Source organism: Fundulus heteroclitus, chromosome 9 (assembly GCF_011125445.2).
Source record: "Fundulus heteroclitus isolate FHET01 chromosome 9, MU-UCD_Fhet_4.1, whole genome shotgun sequence".
Classification (NCBI taxonomy): domain Eukaryota; kingdom Metazoa; phylum Chordata; class Actinopteri; order Cyprinodontiformes; family Fundulidae; genus Fundulus; species Fundulus heteroclitus.
The window spans coordinates 20,615,816-20,639,883 of NC_046369.1; the positions used below are offsets into that span (position 1 = coordinate 20,615,816).

Genomic DNA, 24,068 nt, shown 5'->3' on the forward strand with positions numbered 1-24,068 from the left:
TGTCAAATGAAGCAAATACCAAACACACGCGTAGTGATGGAGATGACATCAGTTTCATTCTCATTATAGATAAGTTTTACAAATATCACCTTTGTCTTTTGTCACAACCTCAAAATGTTACGCCTCCCGGCAGTCATTCCCTTTTTCTGTCCCTGGAGCAAAGCTTTACACGTCTTTAAACAGCCATGCATTTACTTGATGCTCCCTTAAAAGTTGTTTTCTGCATGTTAATTTCAAACTAACCATGTTCGGTTAAAGTAAAGTCAATGAGGTGGCAGGGATATGTCAAAAAGAACACCCGATTCTCTGTAGTCTTTGCACAGCCAGGACGTGTACTGCCAGTCACTGCCTTTCTGCATCAAAATGGTGTGATCCTCAAGAAACATCATAAAACAGTTGGGCAGAATGATTATGTTGAATTTAACTGAGATTTTTTTGTTTTGTTTAGTTTTTGGCAAGATTACCAACTCCAAGTCTCCAGTCTTTGACCCTTCCACTGCCTTTTTATATGGTGCTGCATCATATGCTGCTAATTTTTTAGAAATCAAGTCATGAAACGTGGACATGACAGATTGGTCCATAGTTATCTTAAATTTTACTTTTGTACATGTTGCAGTTAAACGGTTCCCGGGCGTCGCACAGTGGCAGCCCACTGCTCCCCAAGGGTGATGGGTTAAAAGCAGAGAACAAATTTGGTTGTAATGTATGTTTCAATGTATGTTTCAATTACAAAAAAAAAGATGATATTACTATTATTATTATATTATTATGACAGTAAAAAAAAACGTCTCTACTCATTACCTGTTTGTCACGCTTTGGAAATTTAAAATAATGCAGTTAATAAAATGGTTTTGAGATCCCTTAGGCGTCGTTATGGCTGTGAACAGCAGGAGTAGATCTAAAGTTACAAATGTAAGCTCTGGATGGATGGACACATGTTGTTTTTCTTCTTCTTTTTTTAAATGGAAGGAAGAGAGGATTCTTCTCACATGTTCTTTTTGACCTACTGTTGTGTTTTTTCTTTTCATTGTCCGTGAGCACTCTGTGTCTGCTGTGCCCTCTGATCATCCTTTCATTTTGAGCCCCTTCGCCCTTTTCCTCCACGTCCCTCACCGTTTTTCATTCTTTTCTCCTTTTATGTCCCCCTTTCTTTTTTTCTTTTTTTCTCCACGGTATCGCTGTCCACCACAATTGAAACCCCGTCACATTTCTCTTCAGCCATTCTGTGCTGGGAAAATACTTGCTGACTCGGCCTAACAGAGGACAGCCCAGCAAAAAGCACATACCACCCACGCTTCCAAAAAAGAAAAAGAACCTGATTGCATTAGTGTTAACAAAGCGTCATGGCATGGCGGGAGCTATTCTCTTGGAGGCACAGTTAAATGGTGTAAGTAGGAGTGCATAGACAGAGGAGCAGGGGAGAGAATAATAGCCGCAATTTGACCTCTGTTCCCCTCTCAATTGTTGAGCAGACACTGGCTTTATATTACATTATAAGGCAGAGGAGCGGGGCCGGTGCATCAGCGAATATTCCGAGTTTCTGAAGTGAATTAGTTTGTCCCAAAAGTGCACGCATAGTTGTTCTGCTCCCTCTCTTCCCCTTCTCCCAAATCCGATTTGCGCAGCTTCTTTTGTGAGTCAAGGTTGGTTAGCGAAGAATAGTCTGGCTAGTAAAGTCTTTACTGAACCGGCTGCACAATGGAACGATATGAAAATCCGGATGATTAACAGGGATCACAAAGTGGCAGGTAATGCATGTTATCATGTTTGCGTTCAACTTGGTGCTCATTTATTGGGAATGGAGTCATACCCAAATCACAGGGGAGTTTCTGTATGTTCACAAAAACTGCACAGACAATCTAGAACGCTCAGACTGTTTTTAGTGAGAGGCGACATGTGGAGGCATTCATGGTGAATAGACATGTCTGACCTTTTGTATTGAGTCAATAGGGAGCATTGAGACCAAGACCTCTTTTTAAAAGAGGGTAGAGACTTTGACATTAGGTCTAAGCCAAACTCAAATGGTCTTCACTGCACTGCAGTTTGGTAATTGTCTCTTACATCTGTGTCTTAAATGCTAGATTTGACTAAAAACTGAGTCTAACCTGAATTCTGACTTCTCTGCATTGTTCTCCCAGCAACGAGGAGCAGAAAGGAGAACGGGTTTCGGCGGAGCAGCAGTCAGCTCTCTATACCAGGAAGAGACGATAAGGTATTTAAATCCGAGTTAACACATGCAAGCAGAGGTGCACCAGGAAGTCGACTAGTGACTTCCTGGCGCACCTCTGGTGGTTTTAACAGGGTTAAAATAGCTATCCTTCTTCTTTCTTCGTGCTCTCTTTCTCTCTCTCTCTCTCTCTCAGTCCGTGAATGCACCATGCTTAAGCACTAAGACACTGTGGTCATCATTGTTTCTGATTGCGGGTGCTGTTTCTAAGCGAAGAAAGACTCAAAGATAGCTATTTATGCTATCAGCTCGGTTTTTAGAATAGTATAGAACTACCTTTACTGTCCCGCAATGTGGAAATATGGGCATGACAGCGGCAAAAACACATAGAGATACAAACTAGATTAAGCAATATGAATAACAAGCTATTTTAAAGTTGAATTCTAGAGCAAAAAAATGAATCAGAAAGGGGGAAAAATTAAATATTGTGCAATTATCAAGTGATGCTACAACATATTCAGATAAAACAAATGCAGCGTTCAAGTGAAATAGAGGAAAGACGGCACTGATTTACAGAACCGTGTGAGAAATAATATTTAAAAATGCATGATTGTACAAGCAAACACCCAATAGAAGCTAAAACGGGTGCAAATGCCTAAAATTACCAAGAAAATTGCCGTGAGCTCGGGAAATCTCTGTTTTATAGAGAATACTCTTCACCTTCACTCAGTGTGACGTCGCTTCTGCTCCCCATATACAGTATACGTTATAAATGTACCTCATGACAGGAAGTGTGTTCACATAACCTCTGATATTATCAATTTAAAGAAAAATTAGAAAAGCACACATCAGAAATCGGACTGATCGGTGTATCTCTGCAAATAATATCACACCAGAACCTGCTTGTTCTATCTGATGTGCAGAGAAAAATTGTTTTCATTGCATATAGACCTGTATCGCCTTGTGTGTAAGTGCTTGATAGGTTTTCGTGGAGCTGTATCCCTTTTTTTTTTTAATTCTCAGGTCAACGTAGTCAGCTTGGCATTGTTAACCACTAGACCTGACGCTGTATTCGATTATCTTCAACAGACGGTAGCTGCATTCGTGGGTCTGGAAATGTCACGCAGTTCTGATTTATGTTAATGAAATCCATTCGCCATTTACTCCTGCCTGGCAGACTCACTGGAGCTTGGAATCCCCCGTCTTCATTTCAATGCAAAAGGAGCTTTTTTTTTTTTGGAGATGAAAATGAGATGTGTGAATCCTGCAGCTTTCCTCCTAAATGGCTGTACATGATTAGTATGCATATTATCTGTAAGAGGCAACCAGAGTCCTCCCTTTTATTTTTTTTAAATCACGGCATCAAACGGCCAGGGCCTATGGAGATGCGCCGAGCACAGCGGAGCCAAGTTGTTACAGAAGGCTTCCCAGAGCGACGCTCCCCCGGCGATATGCGCTCTCATAGGGAACCTGTCACAAGGATGGCATTAACATGACACCAACACACCTGAGCAGACAGAATCATACACTTCACGCTAAATGTCGGCGTGATTATCTTTCGAAGTCATGCATAACCTCCCAGACGTGATGAACTCACTGCTCTGCTGCTCTTCAATTTCCTCCTCCTCCTCCTCCTCACGCAGAAACGCCGTCCATATTAAACAGCCGAACACCTGTTAACCAGGCAGATTTAATTGCTCTGCTCACTCGGCCTCCGCTCGTGTGTGTGTGTGTGTGTGTGTGTGTGTGTGTGTGGGGCGCATTTCTAGATGAAAGCAGGATTGATTAGCAATATCCCTCGACCGCTGAGCTGATCGGAGGGTTCGAAAGGCCGCATTTGCAAATCGCCAAGCACCTCCGAGATGAATTCCGATAAAAGCTGGATGCTTTGTGGGGCGAGCTCTTTGCCGGAAGCCAAAGCCTTTGTTATTTCGGCTCTCATTGTTTCGGGTGCTTCGAAACTGAGCTCAGCCTTGGTCGGGGTCTTACGAGGGAGCGGGATGAGAGAGATTGTGTGGGTGTACGCGTGCCCTTGATGGATTGTGTGGCCGTGTTGCTGATCACTGGAAACTCAGGCCAGGTAGATGAGTGTTCCTTTACCAGTGTGACCAGTTTGGCCTGATGGATGAAGGACATATCTGCCAGTACACCACACCAGACGTACACACGTGTGTGAGCACATGCCGTTCCCCGCACGCGCACCCACTGGATACACAAACACTAAAAACCTTGGTGCTGTCGTGATGACAGAGTAACCTGTGACCTTCCCAGCATGCTTTGCAGTGTCGTGGATGTCACGTTGTTTATAAGGCCGACATTAATCATTTGTTTGTATATATGGCCTGTCGGTTTGCGTCTGTGTGTTTGGATCCATTTGTCCTTCTATTGTGCTAAAGTGATTGGCCAAACAATTGTTTGCGTGTGCCTTCATTTGTGAGATAATTTTTTTTGTTTATTCCATAACCCTAAAGCTCCTTGCTGTGTGTGTGTGCATGTGTGTGTGCGCGTGTGTGTGTGTGTGTGTGTATACTTGTATTTGCAGCTGTGCGAGAACATATTTCTTCTTTTTTTACCACCAAAGTGAGGACATTGATTTGTTTTTGGGCTAGGGTTTAGATTTAGGACTCCAGTGTCAATTAGGTTTAGGCTAGGGTTAGGTATGTACTGGTATAGGTTAGGTTTAGGGGTCGGGTTAGGCTATAGTAAGGGTTGGAAATGAATCGAAGTCAAGGCAAAGTCCTCAGTAAGTGTTTAAAACAAGGATGTGTGTGTGTTTGTATGTGTGTGCGTGCTCCAGCTCGTCATTCATATATATGTGTCATGCCAGCCCTGTCCAACCATCAACTAAAGACTGATGACTCGGCCTATTGATTAGTTGCCGGGGGAGACGGATGGTGGCCAGGCATCATGCGGGCTTCGGGGTCATGATGGCCATCAGACAAGGAAGTGGGCGTGGCCCGGCATGAATAAACATAGCTGCAGTAATCAGGAGTATGCAAATGAATGTGCGGATACATAACCTTGCTCTGATAAAAGCGTGATGAGTTATTCATCGTTAACCGTGAGCAGATGACGGAGAGAGAGCCAAGGAAAAGGAGAGAGGATGTGACTGAGAAGCCCAAGAAAAAATAAACATGGAACACCAAAGAGAAGGAACCAGAAAAGAGTAACGTAGAGAAGGAACTAGAAAAGAGTAATGTGCTTTTCTTATAGTCCAAACTTAATCTCTCTTCTGTATAGTGCTTAGCTAAGCTCAGACTAGAAAACCCTGATTGTACAATATTATTTCTTAATTTTGTAATAACAATAATTATGATTAACATACATTTTCCAAAGTAGGTTACTCTTTTTTTTTCAGAACCACTGATCCAACAATTTGCTCTTGCATCGCCGTTGGTAAGATGCCGATTGTGTGTGCGTGCATGCAGCACAATTTAAGCACATCCAACTGGGTAAAGGATATCATTAAGCAGAGTTTTAATTCACGACACATGGAATATAAAAAATGTGTAAAATAATATTCACGATATTGCCAATGGTGATCTTGTGATGGTAATTGCAGTTCAAGATATTGTGCAAATCAAGAAGTGAAGCTCTGTTGGTCTGATAAAGTAGGGTTAATTTTTTTTTTTCTTTTTTTTTTTTTTGTATTATCTTACTTTACCTTTTAGGATTTACATGATATTTTCTCACTACTTGCTACTACTACTTGCTGAAACTGGGTCCCAGTCTGGTGCTTCAATAAAGTTAATAGAATAAAAGTAGAAAACTTTAAAGTTAAACAGCACACTACAGTAGTATTGTGATTGTGGCCTTAGCTTACTCACCAAATTACATTCTGGACTGCGCAGTTTCCATTTTTCTTCTCCCAACAAAAGTTTATGCAGGACAGCTTCAGTTTGCGGCATAAAATGCTGCAACCTGGGTAACCAGGCTACCGTAATGTTCTGACAACATGCTTTGCTCTATAATTTGTTTACGGTGTAAAGATATAAGCAGCTTGAGTCTTCAACAAGCTTGACCGGGACTTGACTCTGATCCAACAAATAAGAATGAAATGGGACAACCTCAAAAAATGTATATATGTATACATTGAACTGGAAAAGTTACATTGGTAAAAGTAAGCCCTAAACCCCATTCATTAAAATGGGAGAAACTGGAAAAAAAAAAGAGGAAACTCTTTTAAAGAGGGGGGGATGAAGCGGTCCTCTGTGCTCACAGAGCCTGGCACTAGCAAGCAGCATAAAACTAGAGCTGAAAGTGTAGATTCCCCCTTTCACCTTTCAAACGGTGGCTTGCCATTTCTCTGCTTTGCAGTGTCACACGTTTGCAGTTCTGATCATTTCGTACACTGCAAAAAGGGAACTATAAGTAAGTGACGTTTTCTTGAAATTAGTAAATTTTTCCTTGATTTGAACAGCTAAATAAGACTATTTGCCAGTGGAATGAGTGTTTTTACCCCTAAAATAAGATAATTAGACATCCTGCACTTGAAATAAGACGATGGAGTTGAACTGTTTTTATTTTAAGTGCAAAAATCTTATTCCATTGGCAAATAGTCTCATTTACCTGCTCAAATCAAAGAAAAATATACTAATTTCAAGTAAATTGCACTTACTTTTAGTTCCCTTCTTGCAGTGTACTCTGAATTTTCTGCAGGTAAAACAGTCTGAAAACACTTTGATTTCCTCAAAATTGATACTTTTATTTGTTTACCCATCTCACTTCCTATCAGAAACAAGCTTCTCAACTGAATAAAAGACATTTTTAAACCCAGATCTGCCGGCCGTATTAATAATTTGGGGCTTAAGTGAGTTACCCTGAGAGGGTTCAGTTGAGCTGAACACTACGCTCAGCCTTCATGCAGACACGAGCAGCGGCTCACGTGTGGCTCGAGCCAGCTGGCCTCTCTGGAGCTCTACAAACCCTAGGTGGCACCGGATGACAGCTTCAGACACAGGAACTGTGGGGTTTGGATTCGGGGTTGACTGAGTGACGGCGGGAGCGGCAGAAGTGTCCAATATGCAGGTTTTCTTCCGGACAATAGAGCCATAAATTCAATTAATCTGAATGGCTCGGATGGGTAAGATGGGAGGGGAAAGTGTAAAGCTCTAAATGAGATTTTGCCTCTCGCCCTCCCACCCTTTTACCAAACATCTCTCCCACCATCACCACACCCCCACGGCACTCATTCCTGTCCCCCAGTGCGAGAAGGTGATTAGAGACAGAGATATAATTAGAGGTGGGACGGTGCCGCTGCGCATGCCTCTGTCCCTCAGGGGATGTGGCACGTGCGGCTGCCGCTCTGATATCAGATGGTTCGGTAGCGCGAGTTTACAGTGTTCCACGTACGATGATTCAACACTGGCCTCATTGCTACTTGTGTGGCGTACGTCCGCATGGCGTACAAAGCAGGAAGGAAGCTCAACTTGTGAAAGGAAATATGTTGAAGGGTATTTTGAGCAAGGCGATAACTTGGAGGCGGCCAGTTTCTACAGATGCGATATTTGCTAAATGTTTGCAGCCAGAAACGACGAATCCTTGCAACGTGAAGCAAAGACACGTATCGGACAGTTACTTAACCTACAAAGAGCTGAGCCAATGCACAGTTCACTGCAAAAATAGAACTCAAAATAAGAAATTATTTCTTGAAATGAGAGAATTTTTCCTTAATTTGAGCAGGTAAATAAGATTATTTGCCAATGGAATAAGATTTTTGAACTTAAAATAGGAACAACTCCATTATCTTATTTCAAGTGAAGTATATCTAATTATCTTATTTTAGGGGTAAAAATACTAATTCCATTGGCAAATAAACTTATTTACCTGCTCAAATCAAGGACAAATACATTAATTTCAAGAAAATGTTTACTTATTTCTAGTTCTCTTTTTGCAGTGTTGTTGCTGTTTCCTGTCTTGTTGTGATTAAAATGACTTTACTTAATTTTTATTTTTCCCTCTCTTGCTCTCAGGGAAGAGGATAAGAACATCTTTGACTACTGCAGAGAAAATAACATCGAGCACATCAGGAATGCCATCAGCTCTCAGAAAGTGGATGTCAATACCAAAGACGAAGAGGTGACGTGCCAAAAAATATCTTAAGACTCAAGTGGTTTGAATGTGATAGTTGCTTTAAATAGACCCACCCCAAGAGATTATTCCCATGATTAGATTGCTATTTTGGTATACAGTGGTGCACCTGAAGCCTCTTTTACCAATATGTTACATGTACTGTATGTGTCTGACATCTTGTTTGCAATGCGAAAAGGGAACTAAAAGTAGGTAAACTCCTCTTGAAATTAGTGTATTTTTCATTGATTTGAGCTGAGAAATCAGACTATTTGCCAGTAGAATAAGATATTTGCACTTAAAATAAGAACAATTCATCTGAATCATCTTATTTCAAGTGCAGGATGTCTAATTATCTTATTTTAGGGGTAGACATTCTCATTCCATTGGCAAATAGTCTTATTTAGCTGCTCAAATCAAGGGAAAATATACAAATTTTATGAAAATCTTACTTACTTTTAGCTCCCTCTTTTGCAGTGTGTGCAGATATATGCTGGGCACTGGGTGGTAGATAATACAGTTTCTTTTGCAGTTCATACATGATGGTTCCTGTAGTCACATGTACACATGCAATGGTTTTGGCTAAAATTTCTAAAAGTGCAGAAGCTGCCCCTACAGTGGTCAGGTGCTTCCTGAAATCGATCCATCTGCCTCCGATTCATTATCAGCCGAGCCAACTGGCCCCCTGCCCTTCCTTCAATCACCGCCACTCTTCACAATAAACAGGCATTCAGCCGCTGGGTTCACAGTCAAAGGCCAGATGGTTGAGTCGTCCCCGCTGAAAGGGTTTTTTGTCTGGCCGCAGCTCGCCGTTCTGCTCGCTCAACAGCAGAGGGCAGTGGCGACGTTCTACACGGCTCAAATAGGGTCTGCAGGTTCATAAGGAGGCTCTGCCTCGCCACTCCTTCTCTGGGTATGGACTCAAGACATCACCTGGGTTTGATTAGTTCTGTGAATATTAATGTTGAAGTTTGTGGTATAATTTCAGCACAAGCTGGCAAGTGGCTCAACTTTGCCTTTCACCTGAGCCGGATTTGTTGTTACACTGCAAAAACAGATGTAAAAATAAGTAAAATGTTCTAAAGAATTAGTGTTTCTGTCCTAGATGTGAGCAGTTAAATAAGATCATCTACCAATGGAATGAGTATTTTGACCCCTAAAATAAGGTAATTAGATATACTGCACTTGAAATAAGATGATGGAGATGCATTTTTCCTATTTTAAATAAAACTATCTTATTCCATTGGCAGATCATCTTATTTACCTGCTCAAATCAAGGACAAATACACAAATTTTAAGAAAAAATTACTTATTTTTAGTTCGGTTTTTGCAGTGTACCGGCTGCTGTCGGCGCAGTCAGTCAAACAAAATGCGTGGGAGATTTATTAAAACGGTGAGAAAAAATACTGTAAGAAGTGAAATGTTACAATTATATTTAAGACAAGAAAATAGTAAAACAAGCAACAAAACGTTTAAAAAAAAACACTTTGCTTTCTAAAGCATTGTCATAATTTTAATCACAATAGAAACATCCCTTGTTCCTCACTGGATATTTTCAGTTTATTGTTTAGTGACTGTAAACGGTAAAGTGAGGTTTTTGGAAGTTACCCTATTATAGTCAATAAAACCTTCGGTCGTACCGTCCCTGCTCCATAAAGCCCTTTAAATGATGCACCAGAGAAAGTTCTGGAGTGTCTTGAGTCTTCTCTGGCTGTATGGAGCATAGAATAACACAGCGCAGCCCCTCCCCTGCCTGTTGCTGTGCACCGCTGGTCAGCTAGCTGAGAAAGGCTGCTGCACGTTCCTTATACAAAGACTTATTGTGTTGTTTGGAAACATTTCTCATCACAAATACCATGGGAAGGTATGACTTAAACTAAAGGAGCAGCACCCATATTTTTTAAAGGTGATGCTGTTTCTACAGTTGGAAAGCTCAACAATTAAGCTAACAAGCTGTTTTAAATAAAAGTATGTAAGTATGTAATAAAGTTCATGTAAACATTTGCAATAATAGTAATAATACAATGTAAATCTTCAAATGTAAATTTCCTAAATGAGCTGAATAGGTTTAGAAGAAACCGACTGAAAAGAAGTTGCATAATAGGGACTTAAGTTGCTTACCATACAATGATGGGGATAAAGGGCTGTGATAGCAATTAGTAACCCTGCAGTGTTAACTAAAAACTATTAATTGGTGACCTTTGCAAATTCCCAAAAAATATATTTTAAGGTTGGGACTGTTTCCCTCGCTATTTCAATAAAGCATCGGAAACTCTGGTGTCTGATTTCAAAATAGGGGGGAAAAACAGCCATTATTGATTCCTGCTTAAAAGAAAGAAAGTTTACAGAGCAACATTTTTGTTTGTGATGCTCTTGACTTTATTCACTAACTGATTCATTGCCTAAACGATTGTGTTGTTTAAAAAAATATATATTTATCACTTGTATTTTTATTCCAATTACAGGGCAAAAATATTGTGCTTAACATTTTTACTCCACTTTGCCAACCCCTGTTTCTAACCTTTGCATGCATTTTGTACCCAATAGCAGCGAAAGCTTTGCTTCTGCTTTGTTTTCCTTTTCAGGTGTTCTACCCTTTGCCAGCTTTATTAGCTGCTAATCCTCTTGTGGAGATGTGCTTCTTTCCTGGAACTTGTCCAACTCTTTGCATTAAGATAAAGAAGTTTTTCTTACTTAATCAGACAGTGCTAGAAAAAAAAAACCCTGCCTGTGGTCTGAAGAGCACCAATTCAGCCATGATTTACTGCAATCTATTTCACCAGTTCAGTCTTCTACATGACATAATTAAGGTTTTATCACTGCTGGACCTCAAAGCTAAGTTATTACTTTATGTGTTCTCCTGTTTGAACCGCAACAACTCTGATGTGCAGCGAACCTGAATGCAGCAGTCTGCAGCAGAGCACCTGAACCAGTGAGAGAAGGCGACATTGGTATTCTGACCTGACTCATAAGTAGCCATTTTAACATGCAGCCTTGGTGATCAATATGATTTAAGCAACAGAGTTGGACTTGCAGAGTTTGCTTTACCTAATTGGCCTCCCTGAAAAATGAGCTCTTGAGGTTTTATTAGAACAAGGATCTTAGACCCAAGGAAAGGGTTGTGTGAGTGTGTGTATGCGACTGTGTAACAGGGGGCTCTTTACCGAACGTGTGCTGGATTCTGCAGTTTTTAAACTTGCGCTCTTTAACCTAAACCTCTCCACACACAAACCAAACACACGGCGCCTTAGAAAGAAAGGCGGTATGGATACATCGATTTAACTTTTCTTTTAAAAAAAAAAAAAAAAAAAACAATTCTGTAAAGTCCAGCATGCATTCAGCACTTTTTTGTCTTTTATCCCTAATAAAAATGAAGTTTAATTAACTGCCTTCAAAGTTGCATAATTTGCAAATGGACTCTTGATGTATTAGATTGGCCACTGAAAAAGTCCAACACTAAATTTTGTTGAAAAATCTGTGGCTAGACTTTTACACCCCCAGTTCAATCTGACTGAACTTGAACAACTTTGCGAAGAGGAATGAACAAAATCGTTAGTCACTGGTCATGTAAAGCTGGTACACTACAAAAAGAGAAGTAAAAGTAAGTCAAATTTTCTTGGAATGAATGTGTTTTTTCTTGATTTAAGCAGGTAAATAAGACTATTTGCCAATGGGATTAGTAGATCTACCCCTAAAATAAGATAATGAGACATCCTGCCCTTGAAATAAGATGATAGAGATGAACTGTTCCTATTTTAAGTGCAAAAATCTTATTCCATTGGCAAATAGTTGTATTTACTTGCTTAAATCAAGGAAAAATATATTAATTTCAAGAAAATTTGACTTACTTTTAGTTCCCTTTTTGCAGTGTAGTGGCTCGCCCCAAAAGACTCACAGGTGTAATTGCGGTAAAAGGTGATTCCAAGAGGTATCGACTCAAGGGCTGTGAATATAAGTCCTGGGTGTTCTTTTCAGATTTTTATTTGTAAAAGTATTTAATCTATATCCCGCTTAACATCTATGCAGCTCTTTGCATATATTACCACAATCCCAACATAATGTATTAAGGTTAGTTGTAAAAAAAGAAAAGTGAAACAGTTCCAGGGGTGGGAATACTTTTGGAAGGAACTACAAGTCCCATACCTCTGCTCTGTATGACTTTTTATACTGAACGTAGCTATTGAACAAATCAAGATCCAAATAACGTATACTATCCATCAGTTTTAAGTTTAAAATGTTGAGGAGCTGGATGCTTTGTGTTTTTATTGTGAATTGTGTGTACAGTGCAGTGATTTGTGTGCTTGCGTCTGCAGGGCCGGGCTCTCCTGCACTGGGCCTGCGACAGAGGACACAAGGAGCTGGTATCTGTGCTACTGCAGCACAAAGCAGACATCAACAGTCAGGTGAGCAGAAATCCTCCCTCTTGTTGAGTCTAAAGCTTGTTTTAGTTGCTTTTGTTTTAATTTTGTAAAGCTATTCGATGCGGACTTGGATAAAAAACTTACAAGATGCCAGAGATGATGGGAAAGTGGCGAGGTTTTTTTTTCCATTCGTGGAGCGCAGGTTTTTTCACATCTGCTCAGGTAAAGCGTGAGCAACCTGTGAAACCCCAAGCCTCCCCATCACCCTTCCCTTTTGTCTCTCCATCCCTTTCAGAAGGTCACCTTTAATTCACTTTGTGCCACACATAAATCCCTCAGGGCTTTAGCAGACACAGTTAGCTGGTAGCTTGCCTGGTGTTTAGACTCTCAGAGGTTTAGCAGCATCCAGCGGGCTTTAGCTTAGGCAGTAAGCTGGCTCAGCTGCACATCCGAGAAATTACTCCTCTTGCACCGGCGCGGCACGGCGCGGCTCACCGGGCTGCTCGCTGAGGTTTTAACTGCGAGGACAAATCAATTGGAAGTAATCAGGCAAATTGTTTTTACGTTGCACAACCCACATAATCAGGACATTTCACAAATGACTTTGTCTTTTGTGGTCATGCGTGGCCCCTTTTGTTTGTGAATGCTCCCAGAGAGGGGGGTGGACTTAACAGCGGAATAAGTACAAAACAATTCACCAATGATTTAAAGCCGCACCAAGATAATGCAAGCACAGTTGGGTCTGTGTATAACTGGAGGCTTTTTTTCCCCCATTCTTCTTTTCAAGTTGTAACACATTTACTTTGGTCGGTGTGGGAGTCTCACATTATAACTTTTGAGTAGAAATACCACCGTTTCACAATACTTTCAGCAACAGTTAATGGGGGAAATGCTTACATCTTATAATTGCTTTTATCTAAGACATAAATGCAATGTTTAATATTACCACCACTAAAATTGTTTTAACTTTCTAATAATCTCAATTTGTTTGTTATGTAGTTAAAAGGCAGCTTAACAATGCACCTGTGCAAAACATCAAATCACATCCAATCATTATGGCAGTATTAATGTGACCACTACTGACATCACAAAGGACTGCTCGGATGCAATATTTTGTAGAATATATACAATATGTCTCAAGCGCCTTGCATGCACATTCTGCTTGTCAGTAAAAGGCTTTTGGTCTGTTGGATAGACTTTCACTGCTCTTGATGGACACAGCTTATGTATATTTATGCGTATTATGAGGGACATTGTGATGAAAGAAAGGAAAAGAGGGGTTCAATCTTAATCGAAATATGTCTCAAAAAAGCAGAACGAGCAATGAACCTTGCTTTGAGCCCACTGACCAGAAATGCACAGCAACAGGTGGAGGAGGGGCAGTGACTAGAGTTTACTCTAGCAGTGATTCATTATTTTGTTCCAGACAGCAAGAGAAAACGCAGTCACTCTGGCATTTTTTCTTATTCTGCCTTAAAAGGACTTTAAATTGTATAGAAATGGTACGAGTACATTTTTGGAGAGGTAAAGAAACCATAACTTTTTTTGTACACCTTTAAAACGCAGTCTTTGCCTAAAAATAAATTGTGTTTTAAAGAGGACATCATATGCTATTCAGTTTTTCCTTATTACATTGAAACCATTCAGTCTTGGTCTATATAAAGTAGAACTGCAATGCTTTGGTCTGAATTCCTCGTTAATTTATCCTCACATCCCCCCATTTTACGCGTGTTCTGAGGTGTGTCTCGTTTTGGTGCTGTCTCTTTAAATCTAAAGGAGGACCTTCAAAGCCCGCCCCCCTCCAGATCGCAGACATTTCCCTTCCGCCATTTTTGTAGTATGCTGGGTGGCGGCATACAACCAAACATTTTCACTTATCTGCTTGAGCTTCGGTGTCCCTCAGCTTGGACTACAAAATCACTCACTCAAAATATTAAAGTGGTGGATTCACGAAACTGGAAGTTCATGACCTTCTTTAGCTGTGTGGCGGCAAATACTGTGACGTATTTCTTCAAAATACATAGAAAAAAACTGAACAGCTAAAAAAAATAACCCAAACAGAATCTAAAGATATCTTATGTACTTTTAAAGACTATAAGTACCCAACAAAATGTATTTATGGGCCAAAACAGTGGAGTTTGCTTGATATGTCCTCTTTAATAAGAGATAACTTAAAACATTAATCCTGCTTTTGTGGTTCCTGTGTTTTTTCCATGTCTATATTTAAGGAACCTTCCAGGTAACTTACCTACTATCAGCACATATATGCTTGTTTCCTTTTTCTAGTTCATAATCTTAGTGACCCTATTCTGTATTTTGAATTTATCCATTTGTGGAAAACTTCAGCAGTTTCTTTAGGAGGTGAGACTACGTACCACAGACATTAGCTCGGCTCATAAATTCAGGTCATTGGAAGCTTTCTACCTGCGGCTATCTCAGGTTTCTGAGGAACCATTCAGTGGAGGGAGAGTGAATATTAAAGAAACTGGTGATTTCCACTGGAGTTACTGGGAACAGATTAATGAGGAGGCAGAGAGCAAAATACCGTCAGCTAAATCAAACCATTCTGTCAAGATGCCAAATTATTTCAGTGCATAAAGCTTACTGAACAATACACTTCTCATTAGAACATGTTTGAACATCCTCTACTTTGAAACAAATTGACGAGGAAATAAAGCAATGGAGACTGGGAAGAGGAAAAAAAATTAATAAAGCCTTTTATAAATCTGTCCTTTTCCCCAAAGCCCCTTACATGACACAAGGAGACTTTAAGTTTGTATGTGTTCATGAGAGGAACAGAGGAATGTGTGGCTCGTTTTCGGGCTATTAAAGCATCCAGTAATCTCCCTTGACCTCTACCAACTGCTGAGCAACCAGTAAATAAAGATCAAACATGATTTATGCTTAATTTGTTGATTAAAACGGGGTGGAGGGGGCTTAAGAGTTAAAACAAAAAGTATTATTATTTGCTTGGCAGAAGAGGGAAATCGTTGAAAAGTAATCAACTGATTGTTTTTAGCGAATTGTTCCCAAACCCTGGTAACCTGCATTAAGGGCTTGTTTGATAGTTAATCCAGGATCAAGGGACCACAATAGGTAGCTGCGAGAGTTTGAATATGCAGATCACAGATCTGCCACCTGCCAACTGTAGAGCTGGCCCTGGTGTTTGTACGGCACATTAAACCTCACCATGTTCCCGCAGCTAATACTCCCCTGAAAAAGTGGGGCAGGCAGCCTCGACTGGTGGGAAAAAAGGGCGGTAAAACCTCATTTCATAAAATCCTGTAAACTAAAATGTAAATAGTTCACCTGCTGTTCAGCCTAGACTAGACAGAAGCAAAATAATGTAGAGTAGAGTGTATGTGCTATCATTGCATAGCAACAGGGAAATCTTGATCCAAGCAGCATAAAAATCATCAGTAATTAGGGTTTTATAACGTTTGTGTTGGTATGGTCCTTTTCCAGCCATCCAACTGCAGCATTTTTGCAGGTGTGCCTACATACAGGCCAAAAATCCTTAAAACTCCTATAATGGACTGCATGCTGCTTCGCTCCTGTGGTTAAATGTGTATAAAAAGCCTTTAAATAGCAGCAGCATGTTCTCAAAGTCCAGAGTCTGGTGCAGTTGTCTAACAGCGAGCTTTGCACATTTAACTGTGTAAGGCGGCAAGGCCAGCTGGGATCCTGGTCCGAGCCTTGTTCACTGGTCCAGCTTTTTATTCTTTATAATTATCAACCTGACGAGCTTGGATTAGTCGCTTTGTGTAAACGTTTTTACACATATTTACCAGGTGTGCCCTTCATTCAGCTAGACGCAGACTTTTTGCTAAATTGCTGTTTTGAAATTGTAGGTGTTTGGCCCCTCTCTGTTATGTCATTAGCTTTTATTATATTAAGTTTAGGTAAATAAAAGAAGTTAATGCGGGCAAATATGTAGTGTTCTGGCTTCAGCTATGCTGATATATAAACATGTCATTAACCAAAGGTGGTTCTGATTAAATTATATAATTAAGAAGTAAACTACAGTAGATCTAAAATCATTATGGTAATCGTATTTTCCCATTTCTTGTGAAATAATTACCAGTGTTAAATTCCTATGGAGGCTTGATAAAGCCTATATTTAACAAAAGCAAACGTAAAACTAAAATAAAACTGCACCAGCAACAATTCAGTTAACACTGTATGATGTGATGAGAGGCTTTTTATGAGACTAAACAACCATGTAGAAATACACAGCTTAATGTAGTGGAGAAGATGCTGCTTTGGATAAAAAATATTAAGCAAACAAAAATACTCAGTCGATTCCTAAAAGTAGAGCGATGTGGGTTAAAAGCTGTTTGGTGCATCAGTACAATCTGAAAAGAGTTGAGTAAACCGATTCTTTTGAGAAGAAGTAATGTGGACAAGGAAAACACTTATGATCAGAGTTAATTTTAACTTTGCTGGAATCAAACCAGCTGTAAATGCAAGAAAACTCATTACCAGGCAGCATGGCTGAAGTTTGCTTTCGGTAGTAAATAGTTTATAATTTAGGATTAAAGGATATTTAATTGGATTTGTTTGTGCATTTATTTTATTTTTTTCATGATCAGGTTTAAAACATTTTAGATTTTCTTTAACTTCATGTTAAGGATTGGTTTTAGGGTAAGGCTACCGATTAGATGAGTGTAACAATTAGATCTGGGGTTAAATAATTAGTTCTATAAATGTAATGGTAAAAGGCGAAGGCAAGAGGCTTGGAAATGCTTTCTGTCAGTGGAGGGACTCCAAAACAAAAGTGTGTGTGGGTCCGCTCTGCTGGTGGTCGATGCTGTCCAGATGCTGTAATCCTCAACTTTCTCACAAACACGCACACACAGACACACGCTTTTGTTTTAGAGTTGGAAATCCCAACCCATCTTCTAACCTTACCACCAAGCCTCTGGGTTGCTATGGAAATATGCAGATCTCACATGCCAATTAATATGAAACGGGGGTTAAAAAGGCACCGCAGCGGCGCTGGAGGTGATAACAACGATGGGCCGCAGTAGACATCCACAATGTGTGAGTTAGTCTGTGATTACAGAGAGGCTGTGTGACAGAGGGGGGGATTAGGCTGACAAAGAGGATAGACAGGTGAGACACAGGTTAACCCAACAGAAACCCAATGCCAGGAAGGAAGGAAATATTAAGGCTTGACGTAAGGGGAGCTGATGGGTAGAATAGGCAGTTCCGCTGTTAAGCACATGTCTGTGTTTCACATGCTTTCACCTGACTTGTTCCGGTATTTTTCTGTCTTTTTTTTTTTTGGTTGGTTGCATTTTGCACATTTCTGTCTCTCCACTCTTCATAACTCTCCCCTGCCCCCCCCGCACCCCCAGTTCCCTTCAGTGCAACCCTCCCCTGCCTTTGCCCCTGCTTTGTATTAAAACAACATGATCCATGAGGCGGGGAGAGCCACTCACAGCACCGCTAATTCTAATTAATCCAGCGTGGTGGCTCGGCCACGGCAGGCCCCAAGCACTCTCAGTCTATCAGATAGAAATTCATAACTTAATTGAGGTCAGAGCCTCAAGCCGGCCGAACAAAAGTCTCCAGCCAGGACCAGCTGGATCAATAGTAATAAATATCTGACTGGGTGGCCTTCGGTTGGTGGCTGGAGAATACACAACAAGTCCCGTGCACACAGTTTGCACTTGAACCCCAGACAGAAATGTGGACAGTTTAATGGTTTGTATGTGTATCAAATGGGTCTTTCCAGATTTTTATCATTGCATTTTAAAAAGCTGTGTATATCATTAATCTTTCGACAAACAAACAAAAAAAAAAGAAGCCTTTAAATGTGATTGTAAGGTGTGGGGCCATACCACACCTTATAGCCCTGCTTTTTCTCTATGAATCTGTGCATGAATGTTGAAAGATTGCCCTTTATAAAGTTCCCTCATTTGATGTTTCCAACTTGGGCGATCCAATGAAATAGTCAGATTCCCATTACATAAAGTCCAATTCAATCCAAATTATTTTATGGTATTGATTTGGGGGGGAAATGTATGTATCTAAAGAAGTATGAACAGCGATCTGCCTCAACCAGTTAGGGGATTAAAGGACAGGAAAAAACACAGCTAAACACAGAGGGTTGAGTCAGGGGTACTTTCTACAGGGCAGGAATACAGAGGCTACACGTAGTTAATTAACATCAACATCTCTATGAATGAGTTTTTCCAGGTAGAAACAAGGCTAAGCACAGAAGCACTTAGTCAAGAGTGCTTTGTGTAGGAAAAACAGGCTTTTACAAGGTACAGATCTGTTACCTGTGAATACTCCAGCATACGATCCACTTTCAGACTCATCAGTCCATTCAGTTTCTCCGCTTGTCAAATTGATGGAAATGTTTTCATCTAGCAACCGACCAGGCCCTTCAGAACTGAGAAGTTACACAAGACAAAGGGGATAAGTCAGAGCATCTACTTACTGGGATCCTTCCTATTTAATAGAGCAGTTGGCCTTTAGCCATTTCACCTGTAGATCGGCGACTGCTGAGGCACTTTCATCTTGACATCTTGGGAAAATACTCATCCTGTAGTTTTGTTGCTCAAACATAACCAAACAATTATTGAAAGCATTTCAGCAGATAAAAATAAAACTACTTAATGTTTAAAGATGTCCTAAAATGACGACTGTGTAAACTATTACAGATTTACACACCAAAAATCTTAACTTACCTGCCTTGACTTGCATATAAACTGAAGTGGCATCCCATTCCTAATCCATATGTTTCAATATGATGTTAGTCCACCCTGAACAGCTAGAACAGCTTCAGCTCCTCTGAGAATGCTGTCCACAAGGTTCTGGAGTGTTTTTATTGAAATGTTTGACTGCATTTGCTCGATCATACACTGATGTTAGACGAGAAGGCCTGGCTCTTAGTCTCAACTCTTAGTTTATCCCAAATGTGTTCTGTCAGGTTTATGTCATGATTGAGCGCAGGCCAGTCAAGGTCATCCAATTATTTTTGGACCTTGTTTTGTGCCCTGGTGCGCAGTCATGTTGGAAAAGGAAGGGGTCATCTCCAAACTGTTCCCACAAAGCTGAGAGCATGGAAATATCCAAAATCTCTTGGTATGCTGAAGCATTCAGAGTTTTAGCATCCAGCTTTTACTGGACCTAAAGGGCCAAACCCAGCACCCGAAAAACATCCCCACACCAAAACATCCCATCTACCAAACATTATATTTGGCACAATACAGTCAGACAAGTACCATTCCCCTGGAAACCTCTAAACCCACTGCAAAAAGGGAACCAAAATTAAGTAAAATTTTCTTGAAATTAGTGCATTTCTTCTTGATTTGAGCAGGTAAATAAGATTATTTGCCCTTAAAGTAGGAACAATTCATCTCCATCATCATTTTTCAAGTGCAGAATATCTAATTATCTTATTTTAGGGGTGGAACTACTAATCCCATTGGCAAATAGCCTTATTTACCTGCTCAAATCAATGAAAAATAGACTAATTTCTAGAAAATTGTACTTACTTTTAGTTCCCTTTTTGCAGTGCAGATTGCCAGATGGGGATGTGTGATTCGTCACGCCAGAGAACGCGCCTCCGCTGCTCTAGAGTCCAGTGGCAGCGTGCTTTACACCACTGCATCGATGCTGTGCATCATTTGGGGATGTGTGGTTGGGATCCAGCTTCTTGGCCATGGAAACTCATTCCATGAAGCTCTCTATGTTCTTCTTGAGCTAATCTGAAGGCATCATGAAGTTTGGAGGTCTGTAGCAACTGCAGAGAGTTGGCAACCTTCTCACTGCGCAGCTCAGCATCCATGAACTGCCATGTTCATGGCCGACCACTTCGTGGCTGACTTGCTGTCATTACCTATCACTTCCACTTTGATAAAATACCACTGACAATTGACTGTGGAATATTTGATGACTGGACTTTGGTGCACAGGTCGTCCTATCACAGAATCCCCCTGGAATCCCCTCAGCCCCTGAGAGCGACCCGTTCTTTCACAAATGTTTGAAGAAACAGACTGCGTATGCATAGGTGCTTGATTTTACACCCCTGTGGCCATGGATGGGATTGTAGCACCTGATTTTGATTATTTGTCTGGGCAAGCAAATACGTCTGGCGATATAGTTTATTTGTTTATCTTAGTTCCTAATAGCCACATATCAAAGATGATAATGCCAAAGGACTCACAATGCAAAAACAAACATAACTAAATATACAAATACACCCAGAGGCTTTATTTTTTTATTTTATTTTTGTGTGGTTTTTACGGCACTAGTGGCTCGTTTTTCGTATAGTGGGCTGACAGGAAAGGGCGTACGAGAGAGGGGTAGAGACATGCGGCAAAGGACCACAGGTCCGAGCCGAACCTGGGTCGGCAGTGTCGAGAACTAAGGCCTCCGTACATGGGTTGTGCGCGCTAACCACTGCACCACAGCAGCACGCCCGATATTGGAGGCTTTAGGATAAAGCGATGTGCCGTTTTTGACCATGTTGTCTCAAAAACACACAATTGCACACTAACCAAGCAAGACGGCCAGCCCTTATCAGACCCACTGCTTCTTATTTACTAAGTTGTCATTTTAGGTGTTAAGTCATATTGTTTTGGTTTGAATACAATCATATCAGATCATCAACATTTGTTTTATTGTTCCAATAAAGTTGGTCGATATTAAGTCAATTCGATTTGATGTTTAATTAAAAAATGTTTGAAAGATATGTTTTTTTTTTTTTTACTTTTTCAAATTGATCTGGTGTCTGATTTGCAAATGAGCTGTTCCGTTAACCCTCGGCCTGTTTCTTTGCAAACAGAGATGACCTAATCCTCTCATCCGTGTCCTCTTCTTTGGTGTCAACTGTTTGCGTGATAAAATCGGCACAACACACACCGAGGGGGCTGATTAAAATTCTACGGCTGAGGCATTATTACACATTCGTATCCCTCCCCTTTCCCAGCACTGCCTCCTATAACTAATGGCTCAGTCAGCCCAGTCATAACAAATATCCAGCCAGATTCGTCATAATTGTGTTTGTGTGTGCATGTGTGTTTGTGTGTGAGCAACAGTGCAGCCCATCTTCTCCAATGTAAAGGGTCAAGAGAAGAAAGGTAGGTAGGCGGGAACCTAAGGCTGGAAAAGTTGTGTTTCTGTTTAAGTCTCTGTTTGGTCTTTGCAGATTCTCCATAACATTATAATAAAAAAAAATCTGATGCATATTGATCTGCCAATATCTACACAATAATGTGACGGATCCATGGAAAGATAAATAAAATCCATAACAGCTTATTTAAATGCAGACTAAGCAGTGACTACTTTTAAGCACAATACTTCTTTCTTTATCTTTGCTGAAATTTTTTTAGAAAAGCCCATTCAGTAGTCAGTTGTAATAGTACAAAACAGTAAATTTTATGTTGTAAAAAAGTGGAAAAGTCATCTGCTCACCACTTTGTGAAAACTTAGTACTGCTGGATTTGTGTGAGCCAGTCCAGTCTTCAAAAGAATCAGTACAAGACATCCCTACACAGAGTACAAAGAGAACACAGTGTTATGGAGGGATCTTAATAGACATTTTGTGCTCTCATTGGCTGGTAGGCGGCAGGCGATGCCAAGAGGCTCCTCTCCTGAAATGTAGAAGTTTAGAAATGTCCTGGTTCTAAAAAATAAAATAAAATAAATAATAATAATGATATAGAGGAGGGAGCCTCTGCAAAAACTCAGCACCACTGTCTTCAAGTGGATGAAGTCATATCTGTGCGACCCCATGACAAAGTAATTGAAGCTAACATCTCATCTTTCTTGAGATAATGCAAACATCAAATGTGGTTTTGTTGCATCAGGAAATGAAATAAAACCAAACATGAACTATTTTGGATTAAGATGTTTATTCATCGAGCCATCTGTTGATTTATCCGTCCGTCTGCCCGTACTTTTGTTTGTTTGTCAATCCACCCCTCAGTCACCCTGGCCATCCATCTACCCTTGTGTCGAATTTATCCCTCTATCCAGCCCTCTGTTTATTCATCCATCGCTCCATCCGTTCGTCAGTCATCTGTCCAGCCATCAGTCAGCCCCTCCATCCATTTATCCTTTTATCAATCCGTCTGTTTATCCATCTATCCATCTGTGTGTCAATCATCCACCCGTCAGGCGATTTATACTGTAAGACTGGGCTAAAAAGGACCAAAAGTGTGGAGAAGTATAGAAGTATGGAATATGGGTAATTGTGAAGGGGACCCTGCTTTAGTTTTCACAGCCTTTTGGCAACATTTCAAGAAATAATTTTTTTTGGGGGATTGGCAAAATAATATTGTTTGTTGTATACAGAGAAAAATAAAAGATTTGCGTTATTACTTATTGTTTGATAGTCACTGTAATATTTAAATGAGGAGATTTGCAAGGTTTAAACCATAAACTATGATTTAGGTACTTTGATCCATGAGTGCATAACTAATGCTATAATTTTCAAATTATTTAACTATTGTTTAGTAACACTACTTGATGTAACTTATTTTGGAAAGACACCTATTTTTAGACTAATATTGGAATTTGTGAGGCTCTAACTCCATTAAAGATGGAGCTAACTCCATTAAAGATGGAGCTAGAGCAAATAAAGCAAATTCTTTTTAATTTTATTTTTTTAAATCAACTTCACAATAAATTTCAGAAATTATTGTGTTCAGTCCAAATTGTCCATCTATACTCTCTTTTTGGTTGACTGTCGTATTTATTTTCAAAGATTGCCTGCAGTTCTGCAAGCAAATCCCATTTCCTATCCTGGTTTCCAGGCGATATTACTTTTACAGGCTCTTCCACTTGGAAAATGATTAAGACGAGTCTTTCCTAGCAGGTAGGAATGAAAACATACCTCTGTAGAAGTTCATACAGACACACAAAAGGCACAGCTTCCACCTCACACCGCCTTTGACATTTTATAAGTCACACTATAAGCTGCTCTTATGGGATTCATATTTAGTACTTGCTGCACATTAGTCCAACTCGATGAAATGAAAAAGCTGTTGCCAAGCTGTGTTAAAAGCGCCTATCAGACACAGAAACAGTTATGAATCTATAATATGAGCACTCAGAAAAGAGCCAGCAACTTGACAGTAATAGTGCAGCCTAAAGAGCCATTCTAGCAGGTAACAGTCCTCTTTGCCATCATCAGCTGTTGTTTCTTTCTTATTGGCCACTCACTGGGCCTTCCCTACACTCAACTATTTGATTTCCATCGTTCTTAACCATCCACATAAATTGTCAGGAGCATTAAAGCTGTCCTCGACTGTTTCAGACAGAGAGAGGGGGCAGAGTGAGGGAGTGCGAGCTGGATTCAGACAGCCAGGGGAGGGGATGGGGCCGAGCAGAGAGAATAAACAAAGTAAGTGTTTTGCCTTCCATCAGTCTCCTGCAGTACTCAGCTTTATGAGTCCCTCACTCCAAATGCCTCAGCCACAGCCCCCGCTGCTGGCATTGATTTTCATATT

At 40.3% G+C, this 24,068-nt stretch overlaps 1 protein-coding gene across 1 annotated transcript in view; it reads left to right on the forward strand.

The window, feature by feature from the left end:
* Nucleotides 1–24,068, forward strand: part of LOC105936852 (acyl-CoA-binding domain-containing protein 6) — a 41,311-nt gene that overhangs the window by 3,374 nt on the left and 13,869 nt on the right. The window contains exons 4-6 of the mRNA XM_012877856.3: nt 2,139–2,212; nt 8,140–8,245; nt 12,550–12,639. Coding sequence (XP_012733310.1) covers nt 2,139–2,212; nt 8,140–8,245; nt 12,550–12,639 — 270 coding nt within the window. The remainder of the gene's footprint in view (nt 1–2,138; nt 2,213–8,139; nt 8,246–12,549; nt 12,640–24,068) is intronic.